General features: G+C 39.3%; 1 protein-coding gene across 2 annotated transcripts in view; it reads right to left on the reverse strand.

Moving 5' to 3' along the window:
- Positions 1-869: 869 nt before the first annotated feature.
- The window catches only part of ACTR2 (actin related protein 2), a 38954-nt gene continuing 12877 nt past the window's right edge, over positions 870-26946 (reverse strand). For both annotated transcript variants that reach the window (XM_068971824.1, XM_068971893.1), the window contains 6 exons: positions 23682-23754; positions 20037-20173; positions 18604-18753; positions 15508-15653; positions 6183-6315; positions 870-2875 (listed from right to left, as the gene is read on the reverse strand). In XM_068971824.1, coding sequence (XP_068827925.1) covers positions 2705-2875; positions 6183-6315; positions 15508-15653; positions 18604-18753; positions 20037-20173; positions 23682-23754 — 810 coding nt within the window. In that variant the 3' untranslated portion in view covers positions 870-2704. The remainder of the gene's footprint in view (positions 2876-6182; positions 6316-15507; positions 15654-18603; positions 18754-20036; positions 20174-23681; positions 23755-26946) is intronic.

Consider the following 26946-nt stretch of genomic DNA (forward strand, 5'->3'; position numbering starts at 1 on the left):
TCCTTGAGAAGAGGCATGTTCATATACGTCTCTCAAGCATTTCTAACACTGACAAAGCCTCCTTAAATCTTCCAGGAGACAAAACAGTCTCCTAGAGGGAAAAATGTCTCTAACAGAGCTTTAGCTATGACTTGCTCTTATTCTATTTTTTTCTTATGTATTTAAAATCATTTCAGAAATAAAGAACATACCAAAAGGTAAGTTCTTTTTTGTCAAATAATTTGACAGTGAACTGAACTTGGCTTAACAACTAGCATAAAGTTGTCAATCTGTCCTGTGTTAGCAAAAATGAAAATTTGAATAAAAATAAGAAAATGAAACCAAAGAGAAATACTATTGAGAGGAAAAACAAAGAAAAAATTCGAATGTACTTTGAAAAATCTGATTTTTTCCTGCAATCAAAAAGAAGTGTATTTATGTGAAAATCAGGATGTTTGACTTTCCATTGATCTCTCAAAATACTTTCCAGATATTGTTGACAGTGCTCAGAACTGTGTAAAAGCTAACATCCAATACCATTTTAAGGAAAAAAGTTCAAATGTAGGACTTATTTCTAAGAAACCCTTCTCGAAGGTCAAGGCATTGGCAATTCTAATTTTAAAAGAAAAGAATTTTAAACATCATTGGGAATTTAAGTGACAATGAGCTATAAATCAAGAGCTATAAATCATATCTCTTTTAAAACAGAAAACATTTTCACTTCTGAAGGGCTCGTACCTGACAACTCCAATTAATGGTATTTCCCCACCCCACCCTCAAATCACTATACTAAATGCATTATTTCACCTTAGAATAGGAAAATTTAAAAATGTAATTAAAAAGTTATACTCTCTATATATTAATACATTTTAATGGTCATGTTTGATAGCAAAATTACAAAATTAAAACCAAATTCTACATTCAAGGGACAAATGTCTTCACTGTTATTTAAGAGTCTATTCCATTCTTTGTTGCTTTCTATCTCCATATTTTAAAATCATGATCAAAGGTCAGGAGTCAATCCATTTACCTGAAATAAACAACTGGTAGATACTAGTTCTGCATTTATGTCCTTTAACAACTCAGTATTCAAAAGTCTAGGGGGATTGGTAAGTACATAATTTAGGGACATTTTAGAATTCCAAAGTAACTCTGACACCCATGTCCCTAAAATCTTACAGACATTATTCATAGGCTTATTCATGTGTACTGAAGCATGTCCAGCATGCAGGCAAACTTCTTTTATTTGTTCAAACTGAAGTAAAAGAGACAAAAAGTACATAATATTAACAGAAGTGATACAATCTCTTATTACTTTATTTTTCAATTTAGAAGGAATTCAAGTCTGGGTACTATTTGATATTTTTTTCAGGTACCAAGCAATACCAACAGGATTCATAAATATGCTTTTCTGACAGGAAAGTCTGCTAACATTTACAAAATACCAACTTTTCTTTCAAGCCTTAGATGGCTAAGATTTAGTAGTTATGATTAGTTTTTTCAGTACAAATACATATTTAAATCTTGATTTTTGGGGGGCCAACATTTTAAATAGTCATATTTTACTCCACTTTCAGGTTTTAAATCAAAACATACCAACAACAAAAGAAAATTAGTGAAAATTACCCAACTGGCAGGAAGTCCCATATTTCAATGTTATTTTTAACCCAATAATTATAACCTACTGCCAGTAATAATTTATATGTATCTACTTGTTTTTATTAAATAAGCACTGGTCGGTTATATAAAAGAATTTTTCAAGAATGGTACTTGGCACTGGGTTACCTTAATGCTTCTGGTATAAATAGAAGCACTTAGAAAAAATAACCAGCTCTTAAGCACTTTTTGTCTGAAATTTGAATTTCCAAAAGCATTTTTTCAATGTTACTTTTCCACTGATGGATTCTAGGGAGTCTAATCCCAGCTGACAAGGTTAATTTTAAAAAACAAATAAAAAACCCCCAAACCACATAATAACGGGACACTACACCTGCTTTTTACATCAGATAGAAACAGTTCCAGGCAGACCAAAAGTAGAAGAAAACCCGCCAAATCAAAGTATTGTAAATAAAGTTCATCTCCCGTACCCTAGAGCAGAAAAGCTCAAAAATCAAAAAATGAATATCAAAAGACTACCCCTGTCCTCCACACAAAAACCCACCCAAACAGTTTAGTTCTGAGCCTACCATTTCCCTAAAATGTTAATACCAGAAGCTTTAAGGTACTTAAAGCTGCAGCAGTAACTGTAGAAAGCACCACACTACAGAGGAAACTCCACAAAGGGTTCAGCAGCCACCCACCCAGTCCTGACCACCCCCACCCCAGTAATATGTAAAAGCTCCTGTTAAAGTTTTTTTCTTATGCTAATAAAGGCATACCACCTAGTGTGCTAAAGACTAAAACTAGCAGCATTAGAGCAGTAAAGTGAAAATAGGAAGCCTACAGGAATGATCTAAATGCCTACCGAAGAAACAAAGCAGCAGAGAGGACCCTTGCCCTCTCCTGTGTTCGCAGGGAAGTGGCAGAATTAAACAGTCAGAGTCACCCACACTAACCCAAATTTAACACAGCTTCCGCAAGACACCAGAATAAAACCTGACCTTTCCAGTCAGAGGGCACAGACAGACAGGCCTCTTCCAGGTCCTGGAGCTGAATGAGTTCAAAGACTGGCAGTAATGGAAAAAAAGAAAGCACATTAGGGCGTGATGGGAACCAGCTTCACAGTTTATCGAACCGTCACCCCGAGTTTCTCCAGCACACGAACACCCTTTTCTTGGTATTCCTGTCGGGTCATCCAGAAGTTGTCTTTGTCCTTCATGATGTCTGCTAGAACTGCACCTCCTAGGAAAACCATGTGCTTCCTGCGGGGCGGGTCTTCAATGCGGATCTTGAATTTCTAAAGAAAGAGGAGACAGAAAAATGTCACACGTGCATGGTGTTTTCTATCTTATGAAAATGACTTTTTCTTAAATTCTCATAAAGGTCCTATGATGTATACATGTGAAGGAGAGACCCAACTCACAGTCAGGAGATCGCAAATCCATCCCAGTGTGTTTAGAACACTCCCTGCTTACACCTGTGGCCCCATCGTTAACTGCACCCCTCGTCACTCTCAAAACCATCCTGATATGAACAATGAATTCCACGGTCACCCTACCAAAAGCCCAAGTACCGGAGTGCTGACTGTGACAGGTGTCTCACTGACCGGCAAATCATCCAGCCAGCTATCAAGTGAAGAGTTGGGATAAGAGGACTTGTACTTTCTTCAAGGTCTCATGCCCTTATGATTGTAGTCCCAGGCAACAAAGTAAGATTTAAGTTCTTATAAGCAAAGCTCACTTTCTATTGTCTCAAATTCAAACGAATGTTTGAATAAACAAGGCCAAATATGGTCAAGATAAATTATGAGGATGCTGGAAAAAATGAACACAGTAAACAAAATTAAAGACAAGCAGGAAAAGCTTTGCACTCTGTAGCCACTCTCAGCTGTCTAACAAGGAGAGACCTCCTTCTGTATGGTAAGTCAACACATGAAAGAGAAATCTTAAAATGAAGTAGCAGTTTTATTTACAAAGTCACAAATCGTGCAAAAAAACTCGAAATAACTATGTCATCTTAACTGTCTTTATGTCACATACATGAACGGTAGGATCTGTCATAATATATGACATAGAAAAACACCTGTTTACTGATTAATTCTGAGGCTAACCTATTGTTCTAACTGCTCTAGTTACTTTTTTACTCCTAGGCAGGGGCCAGCAAACTTTTTCTACAGGGATCAGAGGGAAAATACTCGAAGCTCTGCGGGGTCTACTGTGGCAACAGCTAAAGGCAGCCAGAGACTGTGTGACAACAGGTGGCACATTAGGCAACAAGAGTCCGCTTGGCCACGTTCCCAAAAGCTTCATTTATCAAACAGCCAGGTCTGACCTGGGGCTGTGTTTTGGCCACCCTGCTCCTGGGGAAACCTGGCTAGCCCTTGAGGACACCGCTGCCCCTGCAGCTTTTGCAACGGGCTGCTGTTTCTCACTACTGACATTCCAGAGACCCTCAGAAACTCGCCCTTCTGGGCCATTCCAGCCACCACTCTCTGGGCCCATGGTGTCTACAGAGCCCCATGAGGAGCAATTCTCCTCAGACCTGCTCGGTGGCGCGTGTGCGTACTCTCTCCACCACGTCCTGGCACCATCCTCAGTGACCCTGCCCTTCTCTGCCTTACTTGGCAGAATCCCATTTCAGCTGATCAACTCTTTCCTCTGCCCCTGCCCCCAAGCAACTGAGTGCAAGATGAGAAAAAGTCAACATCCACTTTAAGCTTTACCTCAGCTGAGCCCCTCAGAGATGCTCAGCAACCCCGCGACATTTCTCTTCTCTCTTCCACTCTCTAAGACACCACTTCACACCTCCGCATTTATTTTACAAACATCTACCAGCTTCCTCCCTCCTCTGAGAGCCTCCTAACCCATACTGCGACGGTCACATTTCTTCCTCCCTTTCCTCAAGCATGTACTCACCTCATCAGACTTAATGATCCTTTAAACAAATCAGATACTACTTTCTCTGCTCCAGATCCTCCCAAGACTTTCTATCTCAACAGAAGGAAAGCCAAAATCTTTACCATGGCTGAACAAGACTTGCGTCCTGACTACCTCCTCTTTTTGGGGTCTACCATGTGGCATGTGGGATTAGTTCCCCACCAGGGATCGAACCCATAGCCCCTGCAGTGCAAGTATGAAGTCTTAACTACTGGATCGCCAGGGAAGTCCCCTGACTGCCTTTCTGCACTCACCTCCCAGTCCCCTCCCTTGCTTACTCTGTCCAGCCATTCCTACACACTCCCCATAACTCAGGACTGTTACTACTGCCTGGAAGATTCTTCCCCCCAGAGAGTCAGGCTCCTCATTCCCTTCAGCCTTTGTTCAAAAGTTATCTCATTGAGCCCCTTCTCTGACACACCATCTCCCCAAATCACTACCACTTTCAAGCCCCTAACCTGACTTTTCCTCATAGTGCTTATTACTAACCAAAGTATTATTTACAGTCTAAAAGCAGAGATATTTAGTTTTGTTCACCACTGTTTTGCCTAGACAAGTGTTTGGCACATAGAAGGAGTTCAAGAAGTATTTGCTAAATAATCATCTAAGACTGACTTGAAATTATATGTATAACTCAATAAAACCACACAGATGAGTGAAGTACTTCGACAACATGCCTCCTTTAAGTCTTTTAATCTGTTTAATGTATGAGTCCATACAGAATTTAATTTCAATAATTTGAGTCACAAATGAAAGATGTAATATAGTGTGTCTCCAAATATAAAGCCCTCTGTATGATGTAATCTCATGATCTAAAACAACTGATCAAAGTTGGCAAGATGAACTGCAGAGATTTTTTTTTAAACAAAATTAAAATGTTTTATTTTATGCTGCTTTTCTTTTTTTAAATATACATTTACTTATTTTAATTGAAGGCTAATTACTTTACAATATTGTAGTAGTTTTGCCTTACATTGACATGAATCCACCACGGGTGTACATATGAACCTCAGAGATTAACTTAGACGACTCCTAGTTGAGCACGTAGTATGTACAGATAGTGTACTTCACACAGTCCAGGGTTTGTAGAGAAAAATCAATGTCAAATAACCATCAACTGTTACACCCTGGTTTAAAAATTTTTTTCCATTCTATGTATCAACAACTCATTTAAAGTCTGCTTTAAGAGCTATGATTGATGACACGGATGCAAAAGAACTGGAGACTATCTGATTGGGGAGATAAAACATATGCAAAAAACAGCCAGAAAATAATTTTATATCAGAAATACGAAACAGTCCAAGAGTAGCACCAAATGTTGATGACATATTTAAAAAAAACCCAACAGCCTTTCTCCACAGTACAGCAGGATCTTCCCACCCAGATACAGGCACCCTGGTTCCAGGCATTTGTTACACACGAACCAAAACGTGTGTCCCTGGACCCACTGCCTCAGTTCACTGAGTAGAAAGGTGAGCTGGCACTAGGACTGCTGAGACAAAGCTCATCTCGAACCTCGTACTTCCTGCTTTTCAAGGCTGCACTGGACTGCAGTAGACATTTGTTTACGAAGACTTCTTGCTCCCTCTGGTGGTTGTCAAGATTCACAAGCTATTTTACAGGGTTTTAACAGTATGCCAACAGTTGGGAGTATTGACTGATACTTACAGAAAGTTTTTCCACATCACCCTTCAATACTCGTTCTAAGTAAAGCTGTTTAAGCTCTCGTTCCAACCGGGATGGCAGACCAGGGTACATAGTAGACCCTCCAGAAAGCACAATGTGCTTATAGAACTCAGATCTAGGAAGACACAACAGGTATTCATTAGGGGTTTCAGATTAGGAAAACATTATCTCAAGAGTTGCTTTTATTTACATTAGCCTCAGGTGGTTGCTGGGAAAATTAAATAAAATCCAACATGTAAACTGCAGGGCTGAATGCTTGCTATTACTACTATAAACAGATAACAAACTATACTTAAAATATTTATATCATTTTGATGACAATACTCCTAAAGTACATAACACATTTTCTTGCACATGTAATTAAGTCTTTCAATAACGACTAGTTCACATAACAAAGGAGCGGTATTTGGGCTGTGCTGTAACAGTGCTTCCATGGAGCCACTTAGAGGTGGTTGTCTACTATAATAAACTATATTCCACCATGACTCCACTTCTAGCTTTTGAATTTTTCCATTTGCCTTTTGTAGTTTTCCCTTTTGTTCCTCTGCTTTGAGGCCGTCGGCTATTATTTTTAGTTAGACTGATGTGCTTGCTTCTAATAGCAGTCCTGTCTTTCTTCCTTAAATATGCTGTTGGTCATGATACCAGATAATCAAATCTAAAATAAGTGCATATGGAGTAAAAGTATTAACAGTACAATGTAAGTGAGGGTCTGAGGAGCTCTTTTAGAAAAACTCAGGAGCTAAGTTGTAACCATTTTGGCTTCATTCAAACTCACTTCTAGGTTTTATTTCCTTTCAGGTTCTCAAGGGCTCAGGCTATTGTAATTCTAGCTTCTAGAAGTTTTGTATTGTATTTAATTGCAGATGCATGCATGAATGTAACATAAACTAAGCAGCTGAAGTATAGCTACATGTGGTATATGCCCATGAGCATTTACATGTACGCTTTCAATACACTGAACATGCAGAACAAAATCTGAGTGCTCCAACTTTCCAACGCTAGCAATGTGGAAAGGGTACTGAACCTGACTCCAGTGCTTTAGCACCACCAAACTTCAATCACCACCAACAGGTATGCACTTTTAAATACAATCTTGCTATTCATGATCATTACATCAAGGGACAAAAGCATCTACCCAATCCCCACTATGAGAACTTATCATAATTATGAAGTCTAGATTAGAGTTCTGATCATCTTCCATTAGATTTATAGCTTGTTCTAAGCCAATTGCTATTTTTACTAGTTACCATTATTGTCCTGTTCCCCAGCCTCCCACAAAAATTAGGCGGTTATTTCATTAGGGTTAAATAAAGAAGTAAGTAAACACTTGCTTAGTAAAATGTTTCTGAGTGAATTTCTCAACTTGGGTGAAGAGGAGAGAGAGCTTTCTGTGACTCAAACTTAAGCTGCAATAAAAGATTATAAATCTTCTTATACAACTAAATAAAACCAAAATTTTGTGTGGCCAGAAACACCAGAAGAGACAAATGAAAAACTACAAAATATCTACAATGGATCACAGAGCTCAAATAAAATGAACTTCTTTAAAAATTGAGAGAAAAAAAAATTACAAAAATTTTACAGATAACAAGCAAAAGCCACAACCCGATAATTCACCAAGAAAAGATATAAAAATGGTCCATAGGGCTTTCCAGTTGGCTCCAGTGGTAAAGAACCTGCCTGCCAATGCCGGAGACGTAAAAGACTTGGGTTCAACCCCTAGGTTGGGAAGATGCCCTGGAGGAGGTCATGGTAACCCACTCCTGTATCTTTGCCTGGAAAATCCCCATGGACAGACGAGCCGGAGGGGCTCCAGTCCAAAGGCTTGCAAAGAGTTGGACACAATTGAAGCGACTTAGCACACAACACATAGAAAACTATATGCAACTTCAATCTTAAGAGAAATGCAAGTTAAAATTACATTGAGATATCATTTCTCATTCATTAGACTGACATGCAAGTAAAATGCTGACAAATTCTGTGAAAGCTGTAGTGTCCTCAGACATGACTGCAGGAAACAGAAGGGAATTGAGCAATAACAAAACCACACGCATTTGCCTTTTGACCCAACTATTCCCCGCTCAGGCATTTTTTCAGGACATATATTCCAACAAATCAAAGATACAGTGTGCGCAAGGTTATGAATTGCAGCATTATCTGTCAGCATAAATACTGGACCCTACCTAGATAACCAGGATTCACTGAAGAAGCCATTATATGTACACACTGGAAAAAAGAACAACAACAACATATAGGAAGTGGTATTAAGATTGTTTAGGATATATTAAGAGAAAAAAACGAAGCTCAGAAGAGTATTTACAGGATGCTACCTCTTGTGTAAGAAAATAAGAAATAGAGGGAGGAGCACTACGGTGAAAGACAACGGGTGGGGAGAGTAATACTTCTGAGTGTCCTTTCTTTGTTTAGTTTTGACAGCCTCTTCAGAAACCAAAATTAAAGATGAGCTGGGAATATCCTGTGCCACAAACCAGAATGAAATAGAACGTGCTCAAAAGAGATGAGGGTGCAAAGAGCCCCTGGAGAAGGAAACAACACCCCACTCCAATGTTCTTGCCTGGAGAATCCCACCAATAGAGGAGCCTGGCGGGCTACAGCCCATGGAGTCCCAGAGTGTCTGACATGGCTTAGAGACCAAACAACTACAAAGGACACAGAAGCCTGGCTGAAAGGGCTCTCAAAGGCCAAATCACAAACAATTTAATAATTCAAAATGAAATAAGGCAGAGATAAGAAATTATAATCCACTGAATAAAATTACAAGTCCATACTGATAATTAACAAAAACAAGGGAGAAGGAAAGGCAGTTCCTTATGCGAGAATGCCAACTAACAGACACACAAGGAACGAGAGTTAGAAACACCATCTTTCTGCGACCATCACAATAAAAATGGACTTAGGAAAAATCACCAACTGATGACAAAAGGGGTGGAAGTCAGAAACTGACGAAGAATAGGAGATTTACATGGTCTCTAAAGTGTTTTCCGGCTCCTCTGGTGGCTCAGACGGTAAAGACTCTGCCTACAATGCAGGAGACTCAGGTTCATTCACTGGGTTGGCAAGATCTCTTGGAGAAGAGGATGGCTACCCACTCCAGTATTCTTGCCTAGAGAATTCCATGGACAGAGGAGCTTGGCAGGCTACAGTCCATGGGGTTGCAGAGAGTTGGACACTACTGAAACTACTTTCCCACAAATTACTCATACATCAAGAAAAAAAAGAAAACCTATACAATGGAGAGGACGGGCTCAAACAAACCTTGTATGCACCAGGACCCAGGAACCTCACAGAGACTGAGACAGAACTGTGTTTGAGCGTCTCCTGTGGAGGATGGGTCGGCAGTGGTCTGGCGCAGGGACAGGGGCTCTGGGTGTGGATATAGCGTAAGTCCTCTTGGAGGAGGTCGCCATTAACCCCACCATAAAGCTGCCAGAACTTACACAGGCATGGGAAATAGACTCTCGGGAGGGTTCAACAGAATCTTGCGCACCAGGACCCAGGAGAAAGGAACAGTGACCCCACAGAAGACTTGCCTATGGGTGTCCAGGAGCCTCTGGCAAAGGCGTAGGTTGGTGGTGGCCTGGTATCTTCATTACCTCCACCACAGTTTGGCCCCAGCTAAATAGCTGGGCTCTTCTCTGGTGGCTGAGACGGTAACGTATCTGCCTACAATGCGGGAGACCTGGGATCGATAGCTGGGACGGGAAGATCCCCTGGAGAAGGAAATGGCAAACCACTCCAGAACTCTTGCCTGGAAAACCCCATGGACAGAGGAGTCTGGTAGGCTACAGTCCATGAGGTGGCAAAGAGCTGGACACAACTGAGCAACTTCACTTTCACGTTCAAATAGCAGAGAGGGAACACAGCTCCACCCATCAACAGAAAACTGAATTAAAGATTTACTGAGCATGGCCCAGTAATACGTGAACCATGAACTTCCAGATGTTCAAGCTGGTTTTAGAAAAGGAAGAGGAACCAGAGATCAAATTGCCAACATCCGCTGGATCATCGAAAAAGCAAGAGTTCCAGAAAAACATCTATTTCTGCTTTATTGACTATGCCAAAGCCTTTGACTGTGTGGATCACAAGAAACTGTGGAAAATTCTGAGAGAGATGGGAATACCAGACTACCTGACCTGCCTCCTGAGAAACCTATATGCAGGTCAGGAAGCAATAGTTAGAACTGGACATGGAACAACAGACTGGTTCCAAAAAGGAAAAGGAGTACGTCAAGGCTGTATATTGTCACCCTGCTTATTTAACTTATATGCAGAGTGCATCATGAGGAACGCTGGGCTGGAAGAAGTACAAGCTTGAATCAAGATTGCCGGGAGAAATATCAATAACCTGAGATATGCAGATGACACCACCCTTACGGCAGAAAGTGAAGAGGAACTAAAAAGCCTCTTGATGAAAGTGAAAGAGGAGAGTGAAAAAGTTGGCTTAAAGCTCAACATTCAGAAAACGAAGATCATGGCATCTGGTCCCATCACTTCATGGGAAATAGATGGGGAAACAGTAGAAACAGTGTCAGACTTTATTTTTTTGCGCTCCAAAATCACTTCAGGTGGTGACTGCAGCCATGAAATTAAAAGATGCTTACTCCTTGGAAGGGACTTCCCTGGTGGCTCAGGTGGTAAAGCGTCTGTCTACAATGCGGGAGACCCAGGTTCAATCCCTGGGTTGGGAAGATCCCCTGGAGTCGGACACGACTGAGTGACTTCACTTTAGTCCTTGGAAGGAAAGTTATGACCAACCTAGATAGCATATTGAAAAGCAGAGACATTACTTTGCCAACAAAGGTCCATCTAATCAAGGCTATGGTTTTTCCTGTGGTCATGTATGGATGTGAGAGTTGGACTGTGAAGAAGGCTGAGCACCGAAGAATTGATGCTTTTGAACTGTGGTGTTGGAGAAGATTCTTGAGAGTCCCTTGGACTGCAAGGAGATCCAACCAGTCCATTCTAAAGGGGATGGGTCCTGGGATTTCTTTGGAAGAAATGATGCTAAAGCTGAAACTCCAGTACTTTGGCCACCTCATGTGAAGAGCTGACTCACTGGAAAAGACTCTGATGCTGGGAGGGGGACGACCGAGGATGAGATGGCTGGATGGCATCACCGACTGGATGGACGTTGAGTTTGAGTTAACTACGGGAGTTGGTGATGGACAGGGAGGCCTGGCATGCTGCAATTAATGGGGTCGCAGAGTCGGACCCGACTGAGCAACCAAACTGAGCATGGCCCCGCCCATCAGAACAAGATGAAGTATTCCCCTCAGTCAGTCTCTCCCATCAGGAAGCTTTCGTAAGCCTCTTATCCTTTTCCATCAAAGGGCAGACAGACTGAAAACCACAATCACAGAAAACTAACCAATCTAATCACATGGAGCACAGCCTTGTCTAACTCAATGAAACTGTGAGCCATGCCGGGTAGGGCCACCCAAGACAGACGGGTCATGGTGAAGAGTTCTGACAAAATGTGGTCCACTGGAAAAGGAAATGGCAAACCACTTCAGTATTCCTGCCTTGAGAACCCCATGAAGAGTATGAAAAGGCAAAAAGATAGGACAGTGAAAGATGAACTCCCCAGGCTGGTAGGTGCCCAATATGCTACTGGACATCAGTGGAGAAATAACTCCAAAAAGAATGAAGAGATGGAGACAAAGCAAAAACAACACTCAGTTGTGGATGTGACTGGTGATGGAAGCCAAGTTCCGATGCTGTAAAGAGCAATACTGCACCTGGAATGTTAGGTCCATGAATCAAGGGAAATTGGAAATGATCAAACAGGAGATGGCAAGAGTGCACGTCAACATTTTAGGAATCAGGGAACTAAAATGGACTGGAATGGGTGAATTTAACTCAGATGACCATTATATCTACTACTGTCAGCAAGAATCCCTTAGGTGAAATGGTATACCATCATAGTCAACAAGAGAGGTTGAAATGTAGTACTTGGATGCAGTCTCAAAAACGACAGAATGATCGCTTCATTTCCAAGGCAAACCATTCAATATCACGGTAATCCAAGTCTATGCCCTGACCAGTAATGCTGAAGAAGTTGAACGGTTCTATGAAGACCTACAAGACCTTCTAGAATTAATACCCAAAAAAGATGTCCTTTTCATTATAGGGGACTGGAGTGCAAAAGCAGGAAGTCAAGAAAACACCTGGACTAACAGGCAACTTCGAACTTGGGAGTACAGAATGAAGCAGGGCAAAGGCTAATAGACTTCTGCCAAGAGAATGCACTGGTCATAGCAAACACCCTCTTCCAACAACATAAGAGAAAACTCTACACATGGACATCATCAGACAGTCAACACCGAAATCAGATTGATTACATTCTTTGCAGCCAAAGATGGAGAAGCTCTATACAGTCGGCAAAAACAAGACCAGGAGCTGACTGTGTTTCAGATCATGAACTCCTTATTGCCAAATTCAGACTTAAATTGAAGAAAGTAGGGAAAACCACTAGACCATTCAGGTTTGACCTAAATCAAATCCCTAACGATTATACAGTGGAAGTGAGAAATAGATTTAAGGGACTAGATCTGATAGACTGAGTGCCTGGTAAACTATGGACGGAGGTTTGAGACACTGTATAGGAGACAGGGAGCAAGACCATCCCCAAGAAAAACAAATGCAAAAGAGAAAAGGAAAGATATACCCATTTGAATGTAGAGTTCCAAAGAATAGCAAGGAGAGGTAAGAAAGCCTTCCTCAGTGACCAGTGCAAAGAAAGAGGAAAATAATAGAATGGGAAAGACTAGAGATCTCTTCAAGAAAACGAGAGATATCAAGGGAATATTTCATGCAAACATGGGCTCAATAAAGGACAGAAATGGTAGGGACCTAACAGAAGCAGAAGATATTAAGAAGAAATGGCAAGAATACACAGAAGCACTATACAAAAAAGATCTTCATGACCCAGATAATCACACAATGGTGTGATCACTCACCTAGAGCCAGACATCCTGGAATGTGAAGTCAAGTGGGCCTTAGGAAGCATGACTACGAACAAAGCTAGTGGAGGCTGATGGAATTCCAGCTGAGCTACCTCAAATCTTAAAAGATGATGCTGTGAAAGTGCTGCACTCAATATGCCAGCAAATTTGGAAAACTCAGCAGTGGCCACAGGACTGGAAAAGGTCAGTTTTCATTCCAAACCTAAGAAAGGCAATGCCAAAGAATGTTCAAACTACCACACAATTGCACTCATCTCACATGCTGGCAAAGTAATGCTCAAAATTCTCCAAGCCAGGCTTCAGCAATACGTGAACCATGAACTTCCAGATGTTCAAGCTGGTTTTAGAAAAGGAAGAGGAACCAGAGATCAAATAGCCGACATCCCCTGGATCATCGAAAAAGCAAGAGTTCCAGAAAAACATCTATTTCTGCTTTGTTGACTATGCCAAAGCCTTTGACTGTGTGGATCACAGGAAACTGGAAAATTCTGAAAGAGATGGGAATACCAGACCACCTGACCTGCCTCTTGAGAAATCTGTATTCAGGTCAGGAAGCAATAGTTAGAACTGGACATGGAACAACAGACTGGTTCCAAATAGGAAAAGGAGTATGTCAAGGCTATATACTGTCACCCTGCTTATTTAACTTATATGCAGAGTACATCATGAGAAACGCTGGGCTGAAGGAAGCACAAGCTGGAATCAAGATTGCCAGGAGAAATATCAATAACCTCAGATATGCAGATGATACCACCCTTATGGCAGAAAGTGAGGAAGAACTAAAGAGCCTCTTGATGAAAGTGAAAGAGGAGAGTGAAAAAGTTGGCTTAAAGCTCAACATTCAGAAAACTAAGATCATGGCATCTGGTCCCATTACTTCATGGCAAATAAGTGGGGAAACAGTGGAAACAGTGTCAGACTTTATTTTTGGGGGCTCCAAAATCACTGCAGATGGTGACTGCAGCCATGAAATAAAAAGATGCTTGCTCCTTGGAAGAAAAGTTATGACCAACCTAGACAGCATATTAAAAAGCAGAGACACTGCTTTGCCAACAAAGGTCCATCTAGTCAAGGCTATGGTTTTTCCAGTGGTCATGTATGGATGTGAGAGTTGTGACTGTGAAGAAAGCTGAGCACCAAAGAATTGATGGCTTTTGAACTGTGATGTTGGAGAAGACTCTTGAGAGTCCCTTGGACTGCAAGGAGATCCAACCAGTCCATCCTAAAGGAGATCAGTCCTGGGTGTTCATTGGAAGGACTGATGTTGAAGCTGAAACTTCAATCCTTTGGCCACCTCACACGAAGAGCTGACTCATTTGAAAAGACCCTGATGCAGGGAAAGATTGAAGGTGGGAGAAGGGGATGACAGAGGATTAGATGGTTAGATGGCATCACCAACTCAATGGACATGTGTTTGAGTAAACTCCAGGAGCTGGGGATGGACAGGGAGGCCTGGCTTGCTGCAGTCTATGGGGTCGCAAAGTGTCAGACACGACTGAGCGACTGAACTGAACTGAACTGATACAATGGAGAAAACAGGAAGCTTTACTAGGAGTTTAACACTAATATCACCAAACAGGAGCAAACTGACATCACTTCTGGATGTGATAACCTAAGAAGGACACATCACTTAAGCAGTGTTCCAGCCAAAAATGCACAATCTAAATTTAATCATGAGAAAACATTCATACCCAAATTGTAGTCTGCAAAAATATCAATGTCATGAAAGACTGAGGAATTATAACAGATAAAAGGTTACTAAGAGACATGACAACTAAATACAATGTGTGCTCTTAGTTCTGACCCTTTACCAGAAAAAAGAAAAACTGTATAAAGGACATTACTGGGACAGAGAACGAAACTGAAATATGGATGGCAGATAAAAGTACATTAGCAATCAATCCCCTGAACTCAGTAACTGCACTGCGGCTATAAAAGAACAGCCTCATTCCTAAGAAATAGAAAGTAAATATTAAGGAGTAACGAGGAGTTACATATTCAATCTATTCTCAAATGACTCAAGAACAGGAGAGAGAGAGAAAGGGAGAGCACACAAACACGTAGAATGCTAAAATCAGAAAAATGGAAAACTGGGTAGTGTACAGGAGTTCTCTGTTCTATTCTGGAAACTTGCAACGTTTAAACTATTTCAAAATATAAGTTTAAATGGGCACTTGTGACACAATGATATATGTCATTCAACAACCAGTGTCATCCTATCAAAAACTTGGGTGTGACAACAGACAACCTGGTCACTCTAGCTATTTATATTCCATCTATTTCTGACAAGCTTCTTTGAAACAACCATTTCTAAAGTACCTGGTATCAATGTCAGCCGCCTGGATTGTGTTAAAAAGCAATTCAGCAACACCTACTCCCTCGACATTGATCAAGTGAGGCTGAAACAGAGCTTCCGGTGCTTCAAACCTCTCTCCCCCGACTTTGATAATGCGGCCATCTGGGAGCTAGAGACCAAGAACAATCAGGTATCAGCAAAGAAGATTTTAAAAGTTCCCAGTGTTCTTTAGATGCTTATGCCTGTTTTATAACCAAAATCATTAGCAATATATTTCTCCTGAAATACATTTTTGAAAAAAGACAAAGTAAAATACATTAAAATAATTGTTTTTATTATCATGCTCTGTTCTGCTTTTGAAATGATAAGTCCTGCCTCCAAATAGCAGGAATTTCTTGAAAGAGTCACCAATACACAAATGTGTGATGTCCACTGGTGTGCAGAAGGGAGCACTACAGATACCGCTGATCACCCACAGCAACTGGACTTTTGCCAGAGTCAAGGCTGCTTCTCTTTATCATTTTAACATATTTTCGAGTTTATAGAGATTTTTACCATGTAGCACAGACACATTCAATTAAAAATTTTAAATTTCTTTCCACAAATAATTATTCTGGGGAACTATTTTTTTGCCATCAAACACTTTATATCATGTGTGAAACTTCTATCAAATCATTTAATCCAAGGAAAATCTTATAATCAAAAAAGTTCAAGGATGCTAACCTATTTTTTAGCAGGCAATTCTGTTGTATCCTACTTACTAGGTTCTATTAAATTTTTAAATAGATAAATATAATTTTAAGAAAATAAGATTTAAGCAACTGGTAAGATACCACTAACATATGACCCTGCTAACCCTTAAGTTACATCATGTTTATGTTTAATTAAATGAGAAATGTTAAACAAAAACTTTCTTACAATTCATAGAATTGACCTAAGTAACAAGCATGCTGGTATATACTGGCATTTGACATATTTCTACATGACAGACCAGAATTAGTTTTATATTAACATTTCTACAGTGTATCAGTTTAAAATAACGTAATTATAATAACTACATGTAGATCCCCAAACTCACTTTCCAACATGACAAAGTATCTCAAAGCAAGTTCTTAAAGACATTTACTCCATGTTTGCTCTAACTGTATACAGTATGTGCAACACAATCACATCTTTCAAAAACTCCACAATTATCTTTTTATAAATTTAATCAAATTTCTTTTTTTTTTAATTTAACAAAATAAACGCAACCATCCAGTGACTTTAAAAACCACATGAAATCACCCAAAATATATGGAAAAGCTCCATATGACACAGTATCATTAGCATAAAACATCTATACCTGGACAATGTGGCTTTTCTCAAAGCTCTGGTTGGAGATCAACCCAGGGCCACCTACCCTAGGAACTACTTACCTTTCAGAACTGTTAAAACCGTATGCCTCCCAATTTCTCTGCACCAAACCTTATCCTATACTCTATTTGTCCACTATTTTCCCTCTTCATCAGTTCCCGGTTTATTTGTCACAAATACTTTTGTAACCTGCCTCAAATTCTGAGAAAGGAGGGGAGAGATAAAACATGTTTTGTATTTCTAGTTCCCTTATCCTCTGTCTCACGACACTTTCTTCCAAAATCAGGTAGACAATAAATTATATAAATCTAGGGGAACTATCAAGAAGGCCTCAGGAAAGAATCCCTAGGGCAAATCTGTAGATGACTGGGTTGCAAAGTATTGATTTATTGTCTATTTGGATCAGTATCTTCTGAAATGAAACAATATAACTTATAAAAATTTTAAATTATTTTTAAAGTGACTATTTTATACATATTTATGATATGCTCTGTTTATATGAATTAAATGGTGGAAGAATACTTGCTTTTATTGCCTATCACTCAATTTCAGTTTTGGTGGCTCAGTGGTAAAGAATCTGCCTGCCAAGGGTTCAGTCCCTGGGTTGGGAAGATCCCCTGGAGAAGGAAACGGCAACCCACTCCAGTATTCTTGCCTGGGAAATCGCATGGACAAAGGAGCCTGGCAGGCGTCCACGGGGTTGCAAAGAGTTAGATATGACTTAGTGACTAAACAACAGTAGCAGATCAAAGACACAGTGTGGAAGTATTTTATACCCAGATGAAAATGACAGACTTAAGGCAGCAATACACTGAAAATTCAACTCCCCTGATACAAACTTGGTTCTAAGTATCATTAGTTACAATTTCAAGTTAACATTTGTTCTGAACATCTCATTAAGAAAATACCAAGTCAGGGAGACTGCCACCTACTGAATGGTTAAAGCAATCCTATAGGATGACCATTTACCAAAGTATCTTAGAATACCAGTCCCATGAAATGCTGAGGAATACCGTAAACATGTATAAAAAAGCATATCAAAGGTTCTGAGAAGTCCTTTAATAAAGTGAATTGACTCTCCCCCAAACTTATCTGACAATGTAACCCTTCATTTTAATTTCTGTCAATACCTACTAACATCTCAGAGAAATAACATTATGTGAAACCCATCCTGAAAAATGCTACTCCAGGTACTGCTGCTGCTAAGTCGCTTCAGTCGTGTCCGACTCTGTGCGACCCCATAGACGGCAGCCCACCAGGCTCCCCCGTCCCTGGGATTCTCCAGGCAAGAACACTGGAGTGAGCTGCCATTTCTTTCTCCAATGCATGAAAGTGAAAAGTGAAAGTGAAGTCACTCAGTTGTGTCCGACTCTTAGCGACCCTATGGACTGCCAGCTACCAGGCTCCTCCGTCCATGGGATTTTCCAGGGAAGAGTATTGGAGTGGGGTGCCACTGCCTTCTCTGACTCCAGGTACTAGAATCTCAAAATAATATTTCATATCTAACTGTATCCTAAAGTAGAAAAGCAATATATGATTCTTGCCTTATTAAAATAACTAAATCATAGTATCATAATGTAGAAAGACATTAAAGGTCATACATATACAAATTATAACAACCCAAACCCCCAAAGTACTGGATTCCAAGAAAATCTCCTTAAGCACACACCAACAGTCACTGTCGCCCACTTTAAAACCATATATATATATATATATATATATATATATATATATATATATATATATCATACACCAGATATACTTACTGTGTAAGATTCAACCAATACTGTGGTTTCTAAGGCCAGTTTCTGCTCTTGCTCAATATTATATCCCACATAACACAATTTTTCTTTAATCATGCGAACCGTTTCAAAATCAGCAGAATGGTTGAAGGCATAACCCCGCAACAGAAGCAGCTAGTACAAAAAAACAGCAGTAAGTCCACAATTAATCTGAGTGAGTTCAAGTCCACAAAAGGGATTAATGCTAAGTATGTCACATCAATACCAAATACAATGGACAGCAGAACCTTTGCTCTTACCATTTCAGAAAGGAGAATATTACTCACCGTAAAAGAATTTACATTTCACTTTCACAGAAAAGTTTCATAGGGAGTGACAGAATTTACAGTTCATGAATAATAAATGGGCAAAATATCTATGAATAATATTTTAGCACTGGATTCCTATAATCTGCAATTTACTCAGTCACTGCCATAATCATGAAATATGACGGACACATATTAGAGGGGCAATAGGATTTATTAAATAGACAAAAACGAGAATTCAACCTGACAGGAAAAACAAAAACACACAATACACATCATAAACAAATTAGACTTTTCACATAAAAAACTAAAAATCCTCTGATCTTTGTGTTTACAGTCAAAAGAAAACCCTTGGGCAATCCTTTGGCAGTCACCCTCAAATAGAATTCTGGCTTAGAATGATATTATAATTCTCATTACCAATCTTATTACTAACCCAATGTCAATATGAAGACTTAACGCGACCCAGAACAGTCTTCCCACAGTAGTACCAGTGACATATTGGACCTTATAATCCTTTGTTGTGGGGGAGGCCTTGTTCACTGCAGAATGTTTAACAGCCTTCCTGCAAAGATGTTAACAACCAAAAATGTCTCCAGACATTTCAAAGTGTCCCTGGAGGAGTAGCATCATCCCTGATTGAGAACCACTCACCTGGAGAGAATGTACTAACTACAGAGTTCTGATACAGACAATATTCTAAATCTTTTTTCCCCCCCATTACAAAAACCACACATGCTTCCAAAGAGTGGCCTTATATATATATATACTTTATCTAGCAATGTTTTAAAGAATATCATCACTAATTACATTCACAAATAAATTTTAATATACATCTTGTTCAAAGAGGGTTTTACGGCTGAAAGACTGCCCAAGTTGTTCAAGGAAGTCTTAAGACTCTTCTTCCCCCCTTGACATACCTCTCTTCCCATTCCTCAGGAAAGACAAATTATAATTATGTAAAGATGAACTCTCATTAGTACACAAAAGATCATGTGTGTGAATCTCATACAGATTTTTATATGAATAAAGTACTGGGCCACTTCTCTGGTGGTGCAGATTCACTAGAATCCTGAGGTGATACATTCAATTTTAAGTAGATATATATACAAACTTACAAAATCTAATTCCATGATATTCTCTTTTGCTTACCTTGATAAGATATCTGGTAATATCCCTCCCAGCAATATCCAGTCTCCTGGTAAGGTGGGGGAGAGAAAAGCCTTCATACACTGGGCAAATGTGAGTCACACCATCTCCAGAGTCCACCACGACTCCAGTTAATAAACCTGCGGAAGAATAATGAAGTTGTAAACAAAAAGCCAAATCAGAAATCAAAGCCAGCAAATTTCAAGTATTTCAATATTCAAAGATGCTGGCTTCTTTATAATTGATTAGAAACATCACCAACCAAAATGGTCTAAAAGCTAGCATTTCTTTATTATTTGCTTATTGTGCAGTTTATCTCTAACACACAGACACTGAAGTCAGTGTTCTCTCACATGCCTCCTGTGAGACCTTTATTCTAATCATGTGCTCCCTCAGTGATGGGAAGAAACAGACCCCCAGACTGAGGACTGAAAAATACAACATGGTCTTTAATCCTAATTTTAATCTTGATTCCTGAATTCCCCTGAAGTCAAATTCTCTAATGTATCATGGATAACTTTTATGGAAACCACTGTGAAGGGTAATTACACAAGTTCCCAGTGAATCTGCTGAAATAATCTAGTTATTATTATTTCTGTCATATAGTATATTCAAAACTCTGCTGTTTGGAAAATTTCTGTTGATACAAAATAGCTAGAAATCTGAGACTAATTCATCTTGACTAGCCAAAGAATCACTTCAATTATTCACCAGAAATCAAGAAAGACACTGTCAGTTAAACTTTGTGAGTGTGTGCGTTCTAAGTCGCTTCAGTCATGCCCAACTATTTGTGACCCTATGGACTGTAGCCCACGCGGTTCCTCTGTCCATGGGATTCTTCAGGCAAGAATACTGGAGTGGGCTGCCATGCCCTCCTCCAGGGGATTTTCCTGACTCAGGGATGGAACTCACGTCTGTTACCTCTTCTGCATCAGCAGGTGGGTTCTTTACCACTAGCGCCACCTGGAAAGTCTCTTTTGTTTCTCATTATGTGCTATTTAACGGTATAAATGGGGACTTCCCTGATGGTGCAGTGGTTAAGACTGCATGCTTCCAATGTAGGGGACACGTGGGTTTGATCCCTGGTCAGGGGCGTGTGGAATTAAGATCCCACATGCTGTGCAGTATGGCCAAAACCAAAAATAATAATAATAAAATGAAATTTTAAAAAAATATATAAAAGTACAAAAAATATGTAAAAGTTAGTGTTTCACCTTTTGTGCCAGAGTTAATTCAGAAAAAAAAAATTTCTAAATCACATTTTCTAGCAGTTTTTAAGTCTAATGATACTTTTAACCAGAATATGCATTATCTACACCTGCTTAAGCTCATTATTTTATCACTGTCCCATCCCTGAACAGACTCTCTCCCTCTTTTTTATTATGCACAAAACATCTAATTTATCTCTGAACACATTCATTCAAACCATCTCCTACTAAGTTCATATAATTTTGACTGATTTTGCAAGTTTCATAAAAAAATCATATGCTGCCTCTTAAGGTTGCTTTCTTTTAAACAAGAGACTTTCTATTGCAAGAAAGAAGAATCCACATTATCATTAATTCAAAAATGCTCCCAGTAATACCAACTAAAGTACTAGATTACTCACTCTTTCTACTTCAATTCTGAAGGATTCTTTAAAGCTCAATCTAGTTCTTAACTTTTCATTCATACCCTCCCTGACCATTTTAACCTCTAACTCAGACTCCATAATTCCAGTTATTCCCCTCAATCCTGTACACAATATGCAGTCAAACATACTTTCTTGAATCACCGTGTCACCTCTCTTATTCAAAAACCTTTCCTGGTTCCAAATGTAGCTTCTTACTTTTTTGATTTAACTGGTAGCTTTTAGCCACCTTGTTTTTATGCAAGGTGAAGAGTTCTCTTCAGCTAAGAGTTCTTTTGATTAGAATTACTGGGTTATCACTTCTCAAAACTAAGAATTCAGTATTTAAACAAAAGCAGCTAAATATGAGGAGTTAAGAGAGGATATCTTCTCCTTGGACAGAAATAAATTTATGAATATTGCTAGAAATATCTATTAAGGTCAATTTTATTCAATTAAAGCAAAAATTCATTTCAGCAGAAGTGTCCCATCTCCACCCCCTAACTGGAATCACCAGTTTCAAAGCTTAGATTCAAAATTTTTAATATCTATTTTTCCAAAGTATTTTCTAAAATAAATTCTGAAATTTACTTGAAAAAAATGAAACAGTTTCCTAGATGCAGACAAACACTAGCTCCTCAGAACGCCAAGCTCACACCACACTTGGTGAATGAATAAAGCCTCTTTAAAAATTTAATTCTCCCCAAGTATTTTCTTAGTATCTACATGAAGTAGTAAAGACAGGTTTAAAACCTAGTACGTATTCTGACAAAGTGATTTTCATTCATCCATGTGTAGAGTCAGATGGATCACCATAATATTAAAATTTGTTTCCTAACACAACTGACCCTTGAACAATATGGGGGTTAACCTGCATATAACTTATAGCTGGCCCTCTGCATCCCGATTCAACCAACTATGGACCATGTAGTACTGCAGTATTATTTACTACTGAAAAACATCCACGTATAAGTGGAGTCATACAGTTCAAATCAGCACTGTTCAAGGGTCGACTGTACTGTCATACATCACTTAAGTACTAAGGCTTGACATTTAGTTGTCACCTCCTTCAGAAACCTTCTCTGACATGCTAAATCAATTTCTGTATCTTTCCTCCATTAAGAGTCTAAGTTCTTGAGGGATCTTTACATTTTAAGTGCCCAACAGGCTCTGTGCATGTATCTGATGGCCTCTTAAGTTCTCCACAAGATCATCAGGATACAGAGTTCTCCCTACATGGCTACTATTTTATTCCCAGTAGATACGGAGGCAGTTACTAATGGCAGTACCAGGAAAACGAAGTAAAAGTAGGTCCACTCCATTAAACCCACTTCAAAAGTTGGGAAGGTACGCTCAAACGTCTGCCTTTTCCTTTATATTTAATCTATTATGTATTTTAAAAAGATAATTTCATATGAAACTTTCTGGCTTTTTTAAACTCTTGACAATTCTGAGAACAGATTCCATGTTTATTTTTCCCTTCAAAAATTTTCTTACTTTAATTTGCCTAAAAGAAGAAACTTCCTGCTGCTGCTAAGTCGCTTCAGTCGTGTCCAACTCTGCGACCCCAGAGACAGCAGCCCACCAGGCTCCCCTGTCCCCGGAATTCTCCAGGCAAGAACACTGGAGTGGGTTGCCATTTCCTTCTCCAATGCATGAAAGTGAAAAGTGAAAGTGAAGTCGCTCAGTCGTCTCCGACTCTTAGCGACCCCATGGACTGCAGCCTACCAGGCTCCTCCGTCCATGGGATTTTCCAGGCAAGAGTACTGGAGTGGGGTGCCATTGCCTTCTCCAAAGAAACTTCCTACTTATAAAAAAAAAAACTGAGAAGTTTCTTCTTAAGTCCTTCATTGTTTAGTAAAGAAAATAAAAATGTGTATATTTTATTTGACAAACTGTGGAATATTTGAATTAATACAAATACATAAAACTGAGCTTTCTGGGACTTAAAACTTCCTGAGAAATCAAATTCCTCTGACATAAAATACATGTAACAAATGTTTTTGAATTAATGATACTGAAAGTTAAGCTTTACCTACCTTGAGCATACAAAGTCAGGACTGCCTGGATGGCTACATACACACCAGAAAACTGGTAAGTTTCAAACATTACCTGAAAGTGCAAAAGGAAAGGGAAAACATTAGTATTTAGAAATTACATTATAATGTAATATATATGTATTAATATATGCTTTCTTGATGGCAAGAGTAGATTAGCTGATCAAAATAGAATCAAACGACCCAAAAGAATCTTCCATTCTCTTCAGCTGTTTCTTGCCTCTATTAAAGTCCTGCTGTCAGAGAGCCCCAATTTTGAGGACAGATTTTTTTTTTTAAATACACGCTCAGTCCCCAAGCATTTCTTAAGTGCTACAAAGCAAAGATTTCTGAGAGTTTTTAGCTAATGGCAGATTAGAGTGAAACAAAGTGTTCTGTTTTTGAACAAGACTTTCTGAACTCATGTCCCTTAAGGGAAATGTCTTTTAATTCAAAGACAAACTACACAAACTACTGAACTGCCAACCTTCCCATCCCTTTCCCTCAACCTGGGCCAAGCAAGACTGTGGCTCTGCCTCCAGGTAATAAACGGTACAGCAGGGAAACAAGACTAAACAATTCCCGAATGCTGGCAGATCCAGAAGCTGCTCAGTTGCTGAGTCTGCGCTCCCCAGTGGAGCAAGGCTGCGCTCCACCCTGTGCTGAGGTCCACTGCAGGGATGAGGGGCTCCTTCACATCCTCTCTGCTCACAATGCTGCTCATTGTCTGTATCGCAGGTTGGCCAGGAATATTCTGTAGGATTTTCTCTGTCATCCACAGTTAGCATTCACTGACTGGCAATGCAGACTACCACTACGAATATCTGATATTTAGAAATTTTACAACTGACCACAATGAGAATGATATACAATTTAAATTTTTACAACTCTGGGGTATTCCATAGCGGTCCAGTGGTTAAAACTCTGTGTTTCCACTGCTGAGGGCACGATCTCTGGTCAGGGAACTAAGATCCCACATGCCATAGCCAAAACAAAACAAAAAACCTCTCAATCACTATGCTGTATACCTGAAACTTAACACAGCACTGTAAATCAATCATGCTTCAATAAAACTAAATTTAAAAAAAAATTTTTAATCGTAATAAATAAATAAATTTTACAACTCTGAAACACAAACTCATCAATTCAGCAACTAAATTTTCTGACTAGTATTCTATTCCATCATCCTTTATCCTCCTGCTACAGGGACGAAAATGGTATACAGCTGACCCTTGAACAACACAGGTCGTTCTGAATTGTGCAGGTTCATTTAATTGCAGATTTTTTTCAATAAATGAATACTACATCATCACATGATCCAAGATCAGCTGAACCCAGGGATGCAGAACCTGGGATACAGAGGGCAAATTATAAAGTTTTATACAAAATTTGACTGAGGGGGATTGGCACCCTTAACCTTGTGTTGTTCAAAGGTCATTTGCATTTATCAACTGTATTTGCATTTATCAATTTGACAGTCTGTCAAAATTTATTTTTATTCATAAGATCATTAAGAAGTATTTGTAGCTCAGAAACAACTTCGTGAATGAGATTAAAATGGGGCATTATCAGTCATAGTCAAATTTCTATTTACAAGTAAAAAAGCATTAAACGAAGAGGAGACCTTAGAGTGGGTAGTAAGACTAATTCTTGTCATTTCTGCAGATTAAAAAAATATTTGTCCTAGTCAAATAGTTAGTTAGTGGATGACAGATATGATGTTATCCACTACATAGCAAATGCCATCTCCCTTAATTTTCACTTGAAAGAAAACTTGGTTTCCATTCTGCTACTGTATTATTTTTTTGGAAGAGGTCTCCTTGTCTGGTAACCTCTTGATTTAATACAAAAATATCTCTACACTCTGTTTTTGCAATGCATTGGTAAAAATAAAGAGCAATTATAAATGACCACTTATCCGTTACAAACGATTAGTAACTATAAATCATTTAGAAAGTATAAAGCACAATTAAAATATAAATACAATAAAGCCCATCTTTCATAGTTTCAGGGGTGGCTAGGAGAAAAAAAAAAAATAATAAAATATGAACCATAAGAAATGATATGGATTCTGTAGCTAAAACCACAATCTCAAAATTTGAAAATACAAAAGTTTTAAATCTCTTCTAAAATTTCCATCAACATCTCAACATAGTCAATGAGTAAAACAAAACATTTACTTACATTAAGCAGTATCTGGAAAGCTAATAAAATCCAAAGTCATTAAAATTTCCTACCTCATATATAACAAAATGAAAGAAAACTGTTGAAAAGTTACCCATCTCAAGTATTAAGAAGGCAGACTTTTTGCTCTTTAACTGCCTACCTCGTTACTGTTTCCACCTCCCTTCCCGAGCCCTCCCATCTCCCTGGCCCTCAGCATTCTCCCCACTGTCTGCTATCACTTCTTTGGTTAACTATATTATCTATATCCTCGTGACTCCCAAGTTTATACCTCCAGCCTCAGACTTTTCTCCTGAACTTGACCTTATACATGTAACCATTTTTGCTTGGATGTCTAAAGAAAACCTAACATGTCCAAAACTGAACTCCTGATCCATCTCCCTCCCAAATCCTGTTCTACTCTCAGTGTTTGCTCAAGTGAAACTTTCAGTTACCTCTCTATCACATGTATTTAAGAAATCGGGATCTTTTTTTGGCCCTACCTTCAAAACAGAGCGACAATCTGGCCTTTTTTCATTACCTTCTCTGCTATTACCCCTAATCCTAACCATCACTATCTGGCGTCTAGATAACTGAAAAAGTCTCCAAACTCGTCTTTCTTCTACGCTTGCCTCCTTATGTTCTACATTCAACACAGGAGCCATAGAAACCTCAATCTGTAATAGCTCCTCCTTGTAGTAGCCCTACATTTCACTCAGAGTTTAAATCTAATCTCCTGTAAGAGCCTACAAGGCCCTGGATGATTCGGCCCCATTATTTCTCGCACCTCATCTCCCGCTGCTCTCCCACAGTGGCTTCCTTGCTGACTAATATGCCACGCTTGGTCCCATTTCAAGACCTTTACCCTGGTTACTCCCTTTGCCTGGAATGCTTTTCCCCCAGTTAGTTACTGGCTAACTCCCTCCGTTTAAATCTCACCTTACAGACACGTACTACCACAACCTATGAAAAATGCAGCCTTCCTACATGCCCGATCTCCCTTACTCTTTCCCACCCCTCCTTTAGCATCTAGTATCTTCTAATAAACCATTCAATTAACTCTTTTTTTTTTTTGGTCTATTTTCCCCTGCTAGATGCTAAATTC

Source organism: Capricornis sumatraensis, chromosome 1 (genome assembly GCF_032405125.1).
Source record: "Capricornis sumatraensis isolate serow.1 chromosome 1, serow.2, whole genome shotgun sequence".
NCBI lineage: Eukaryota > Metazoa > Chordata > Mammalia > Artiodactyla > Bovidae > Capricornis > Capricornis sumatraensis.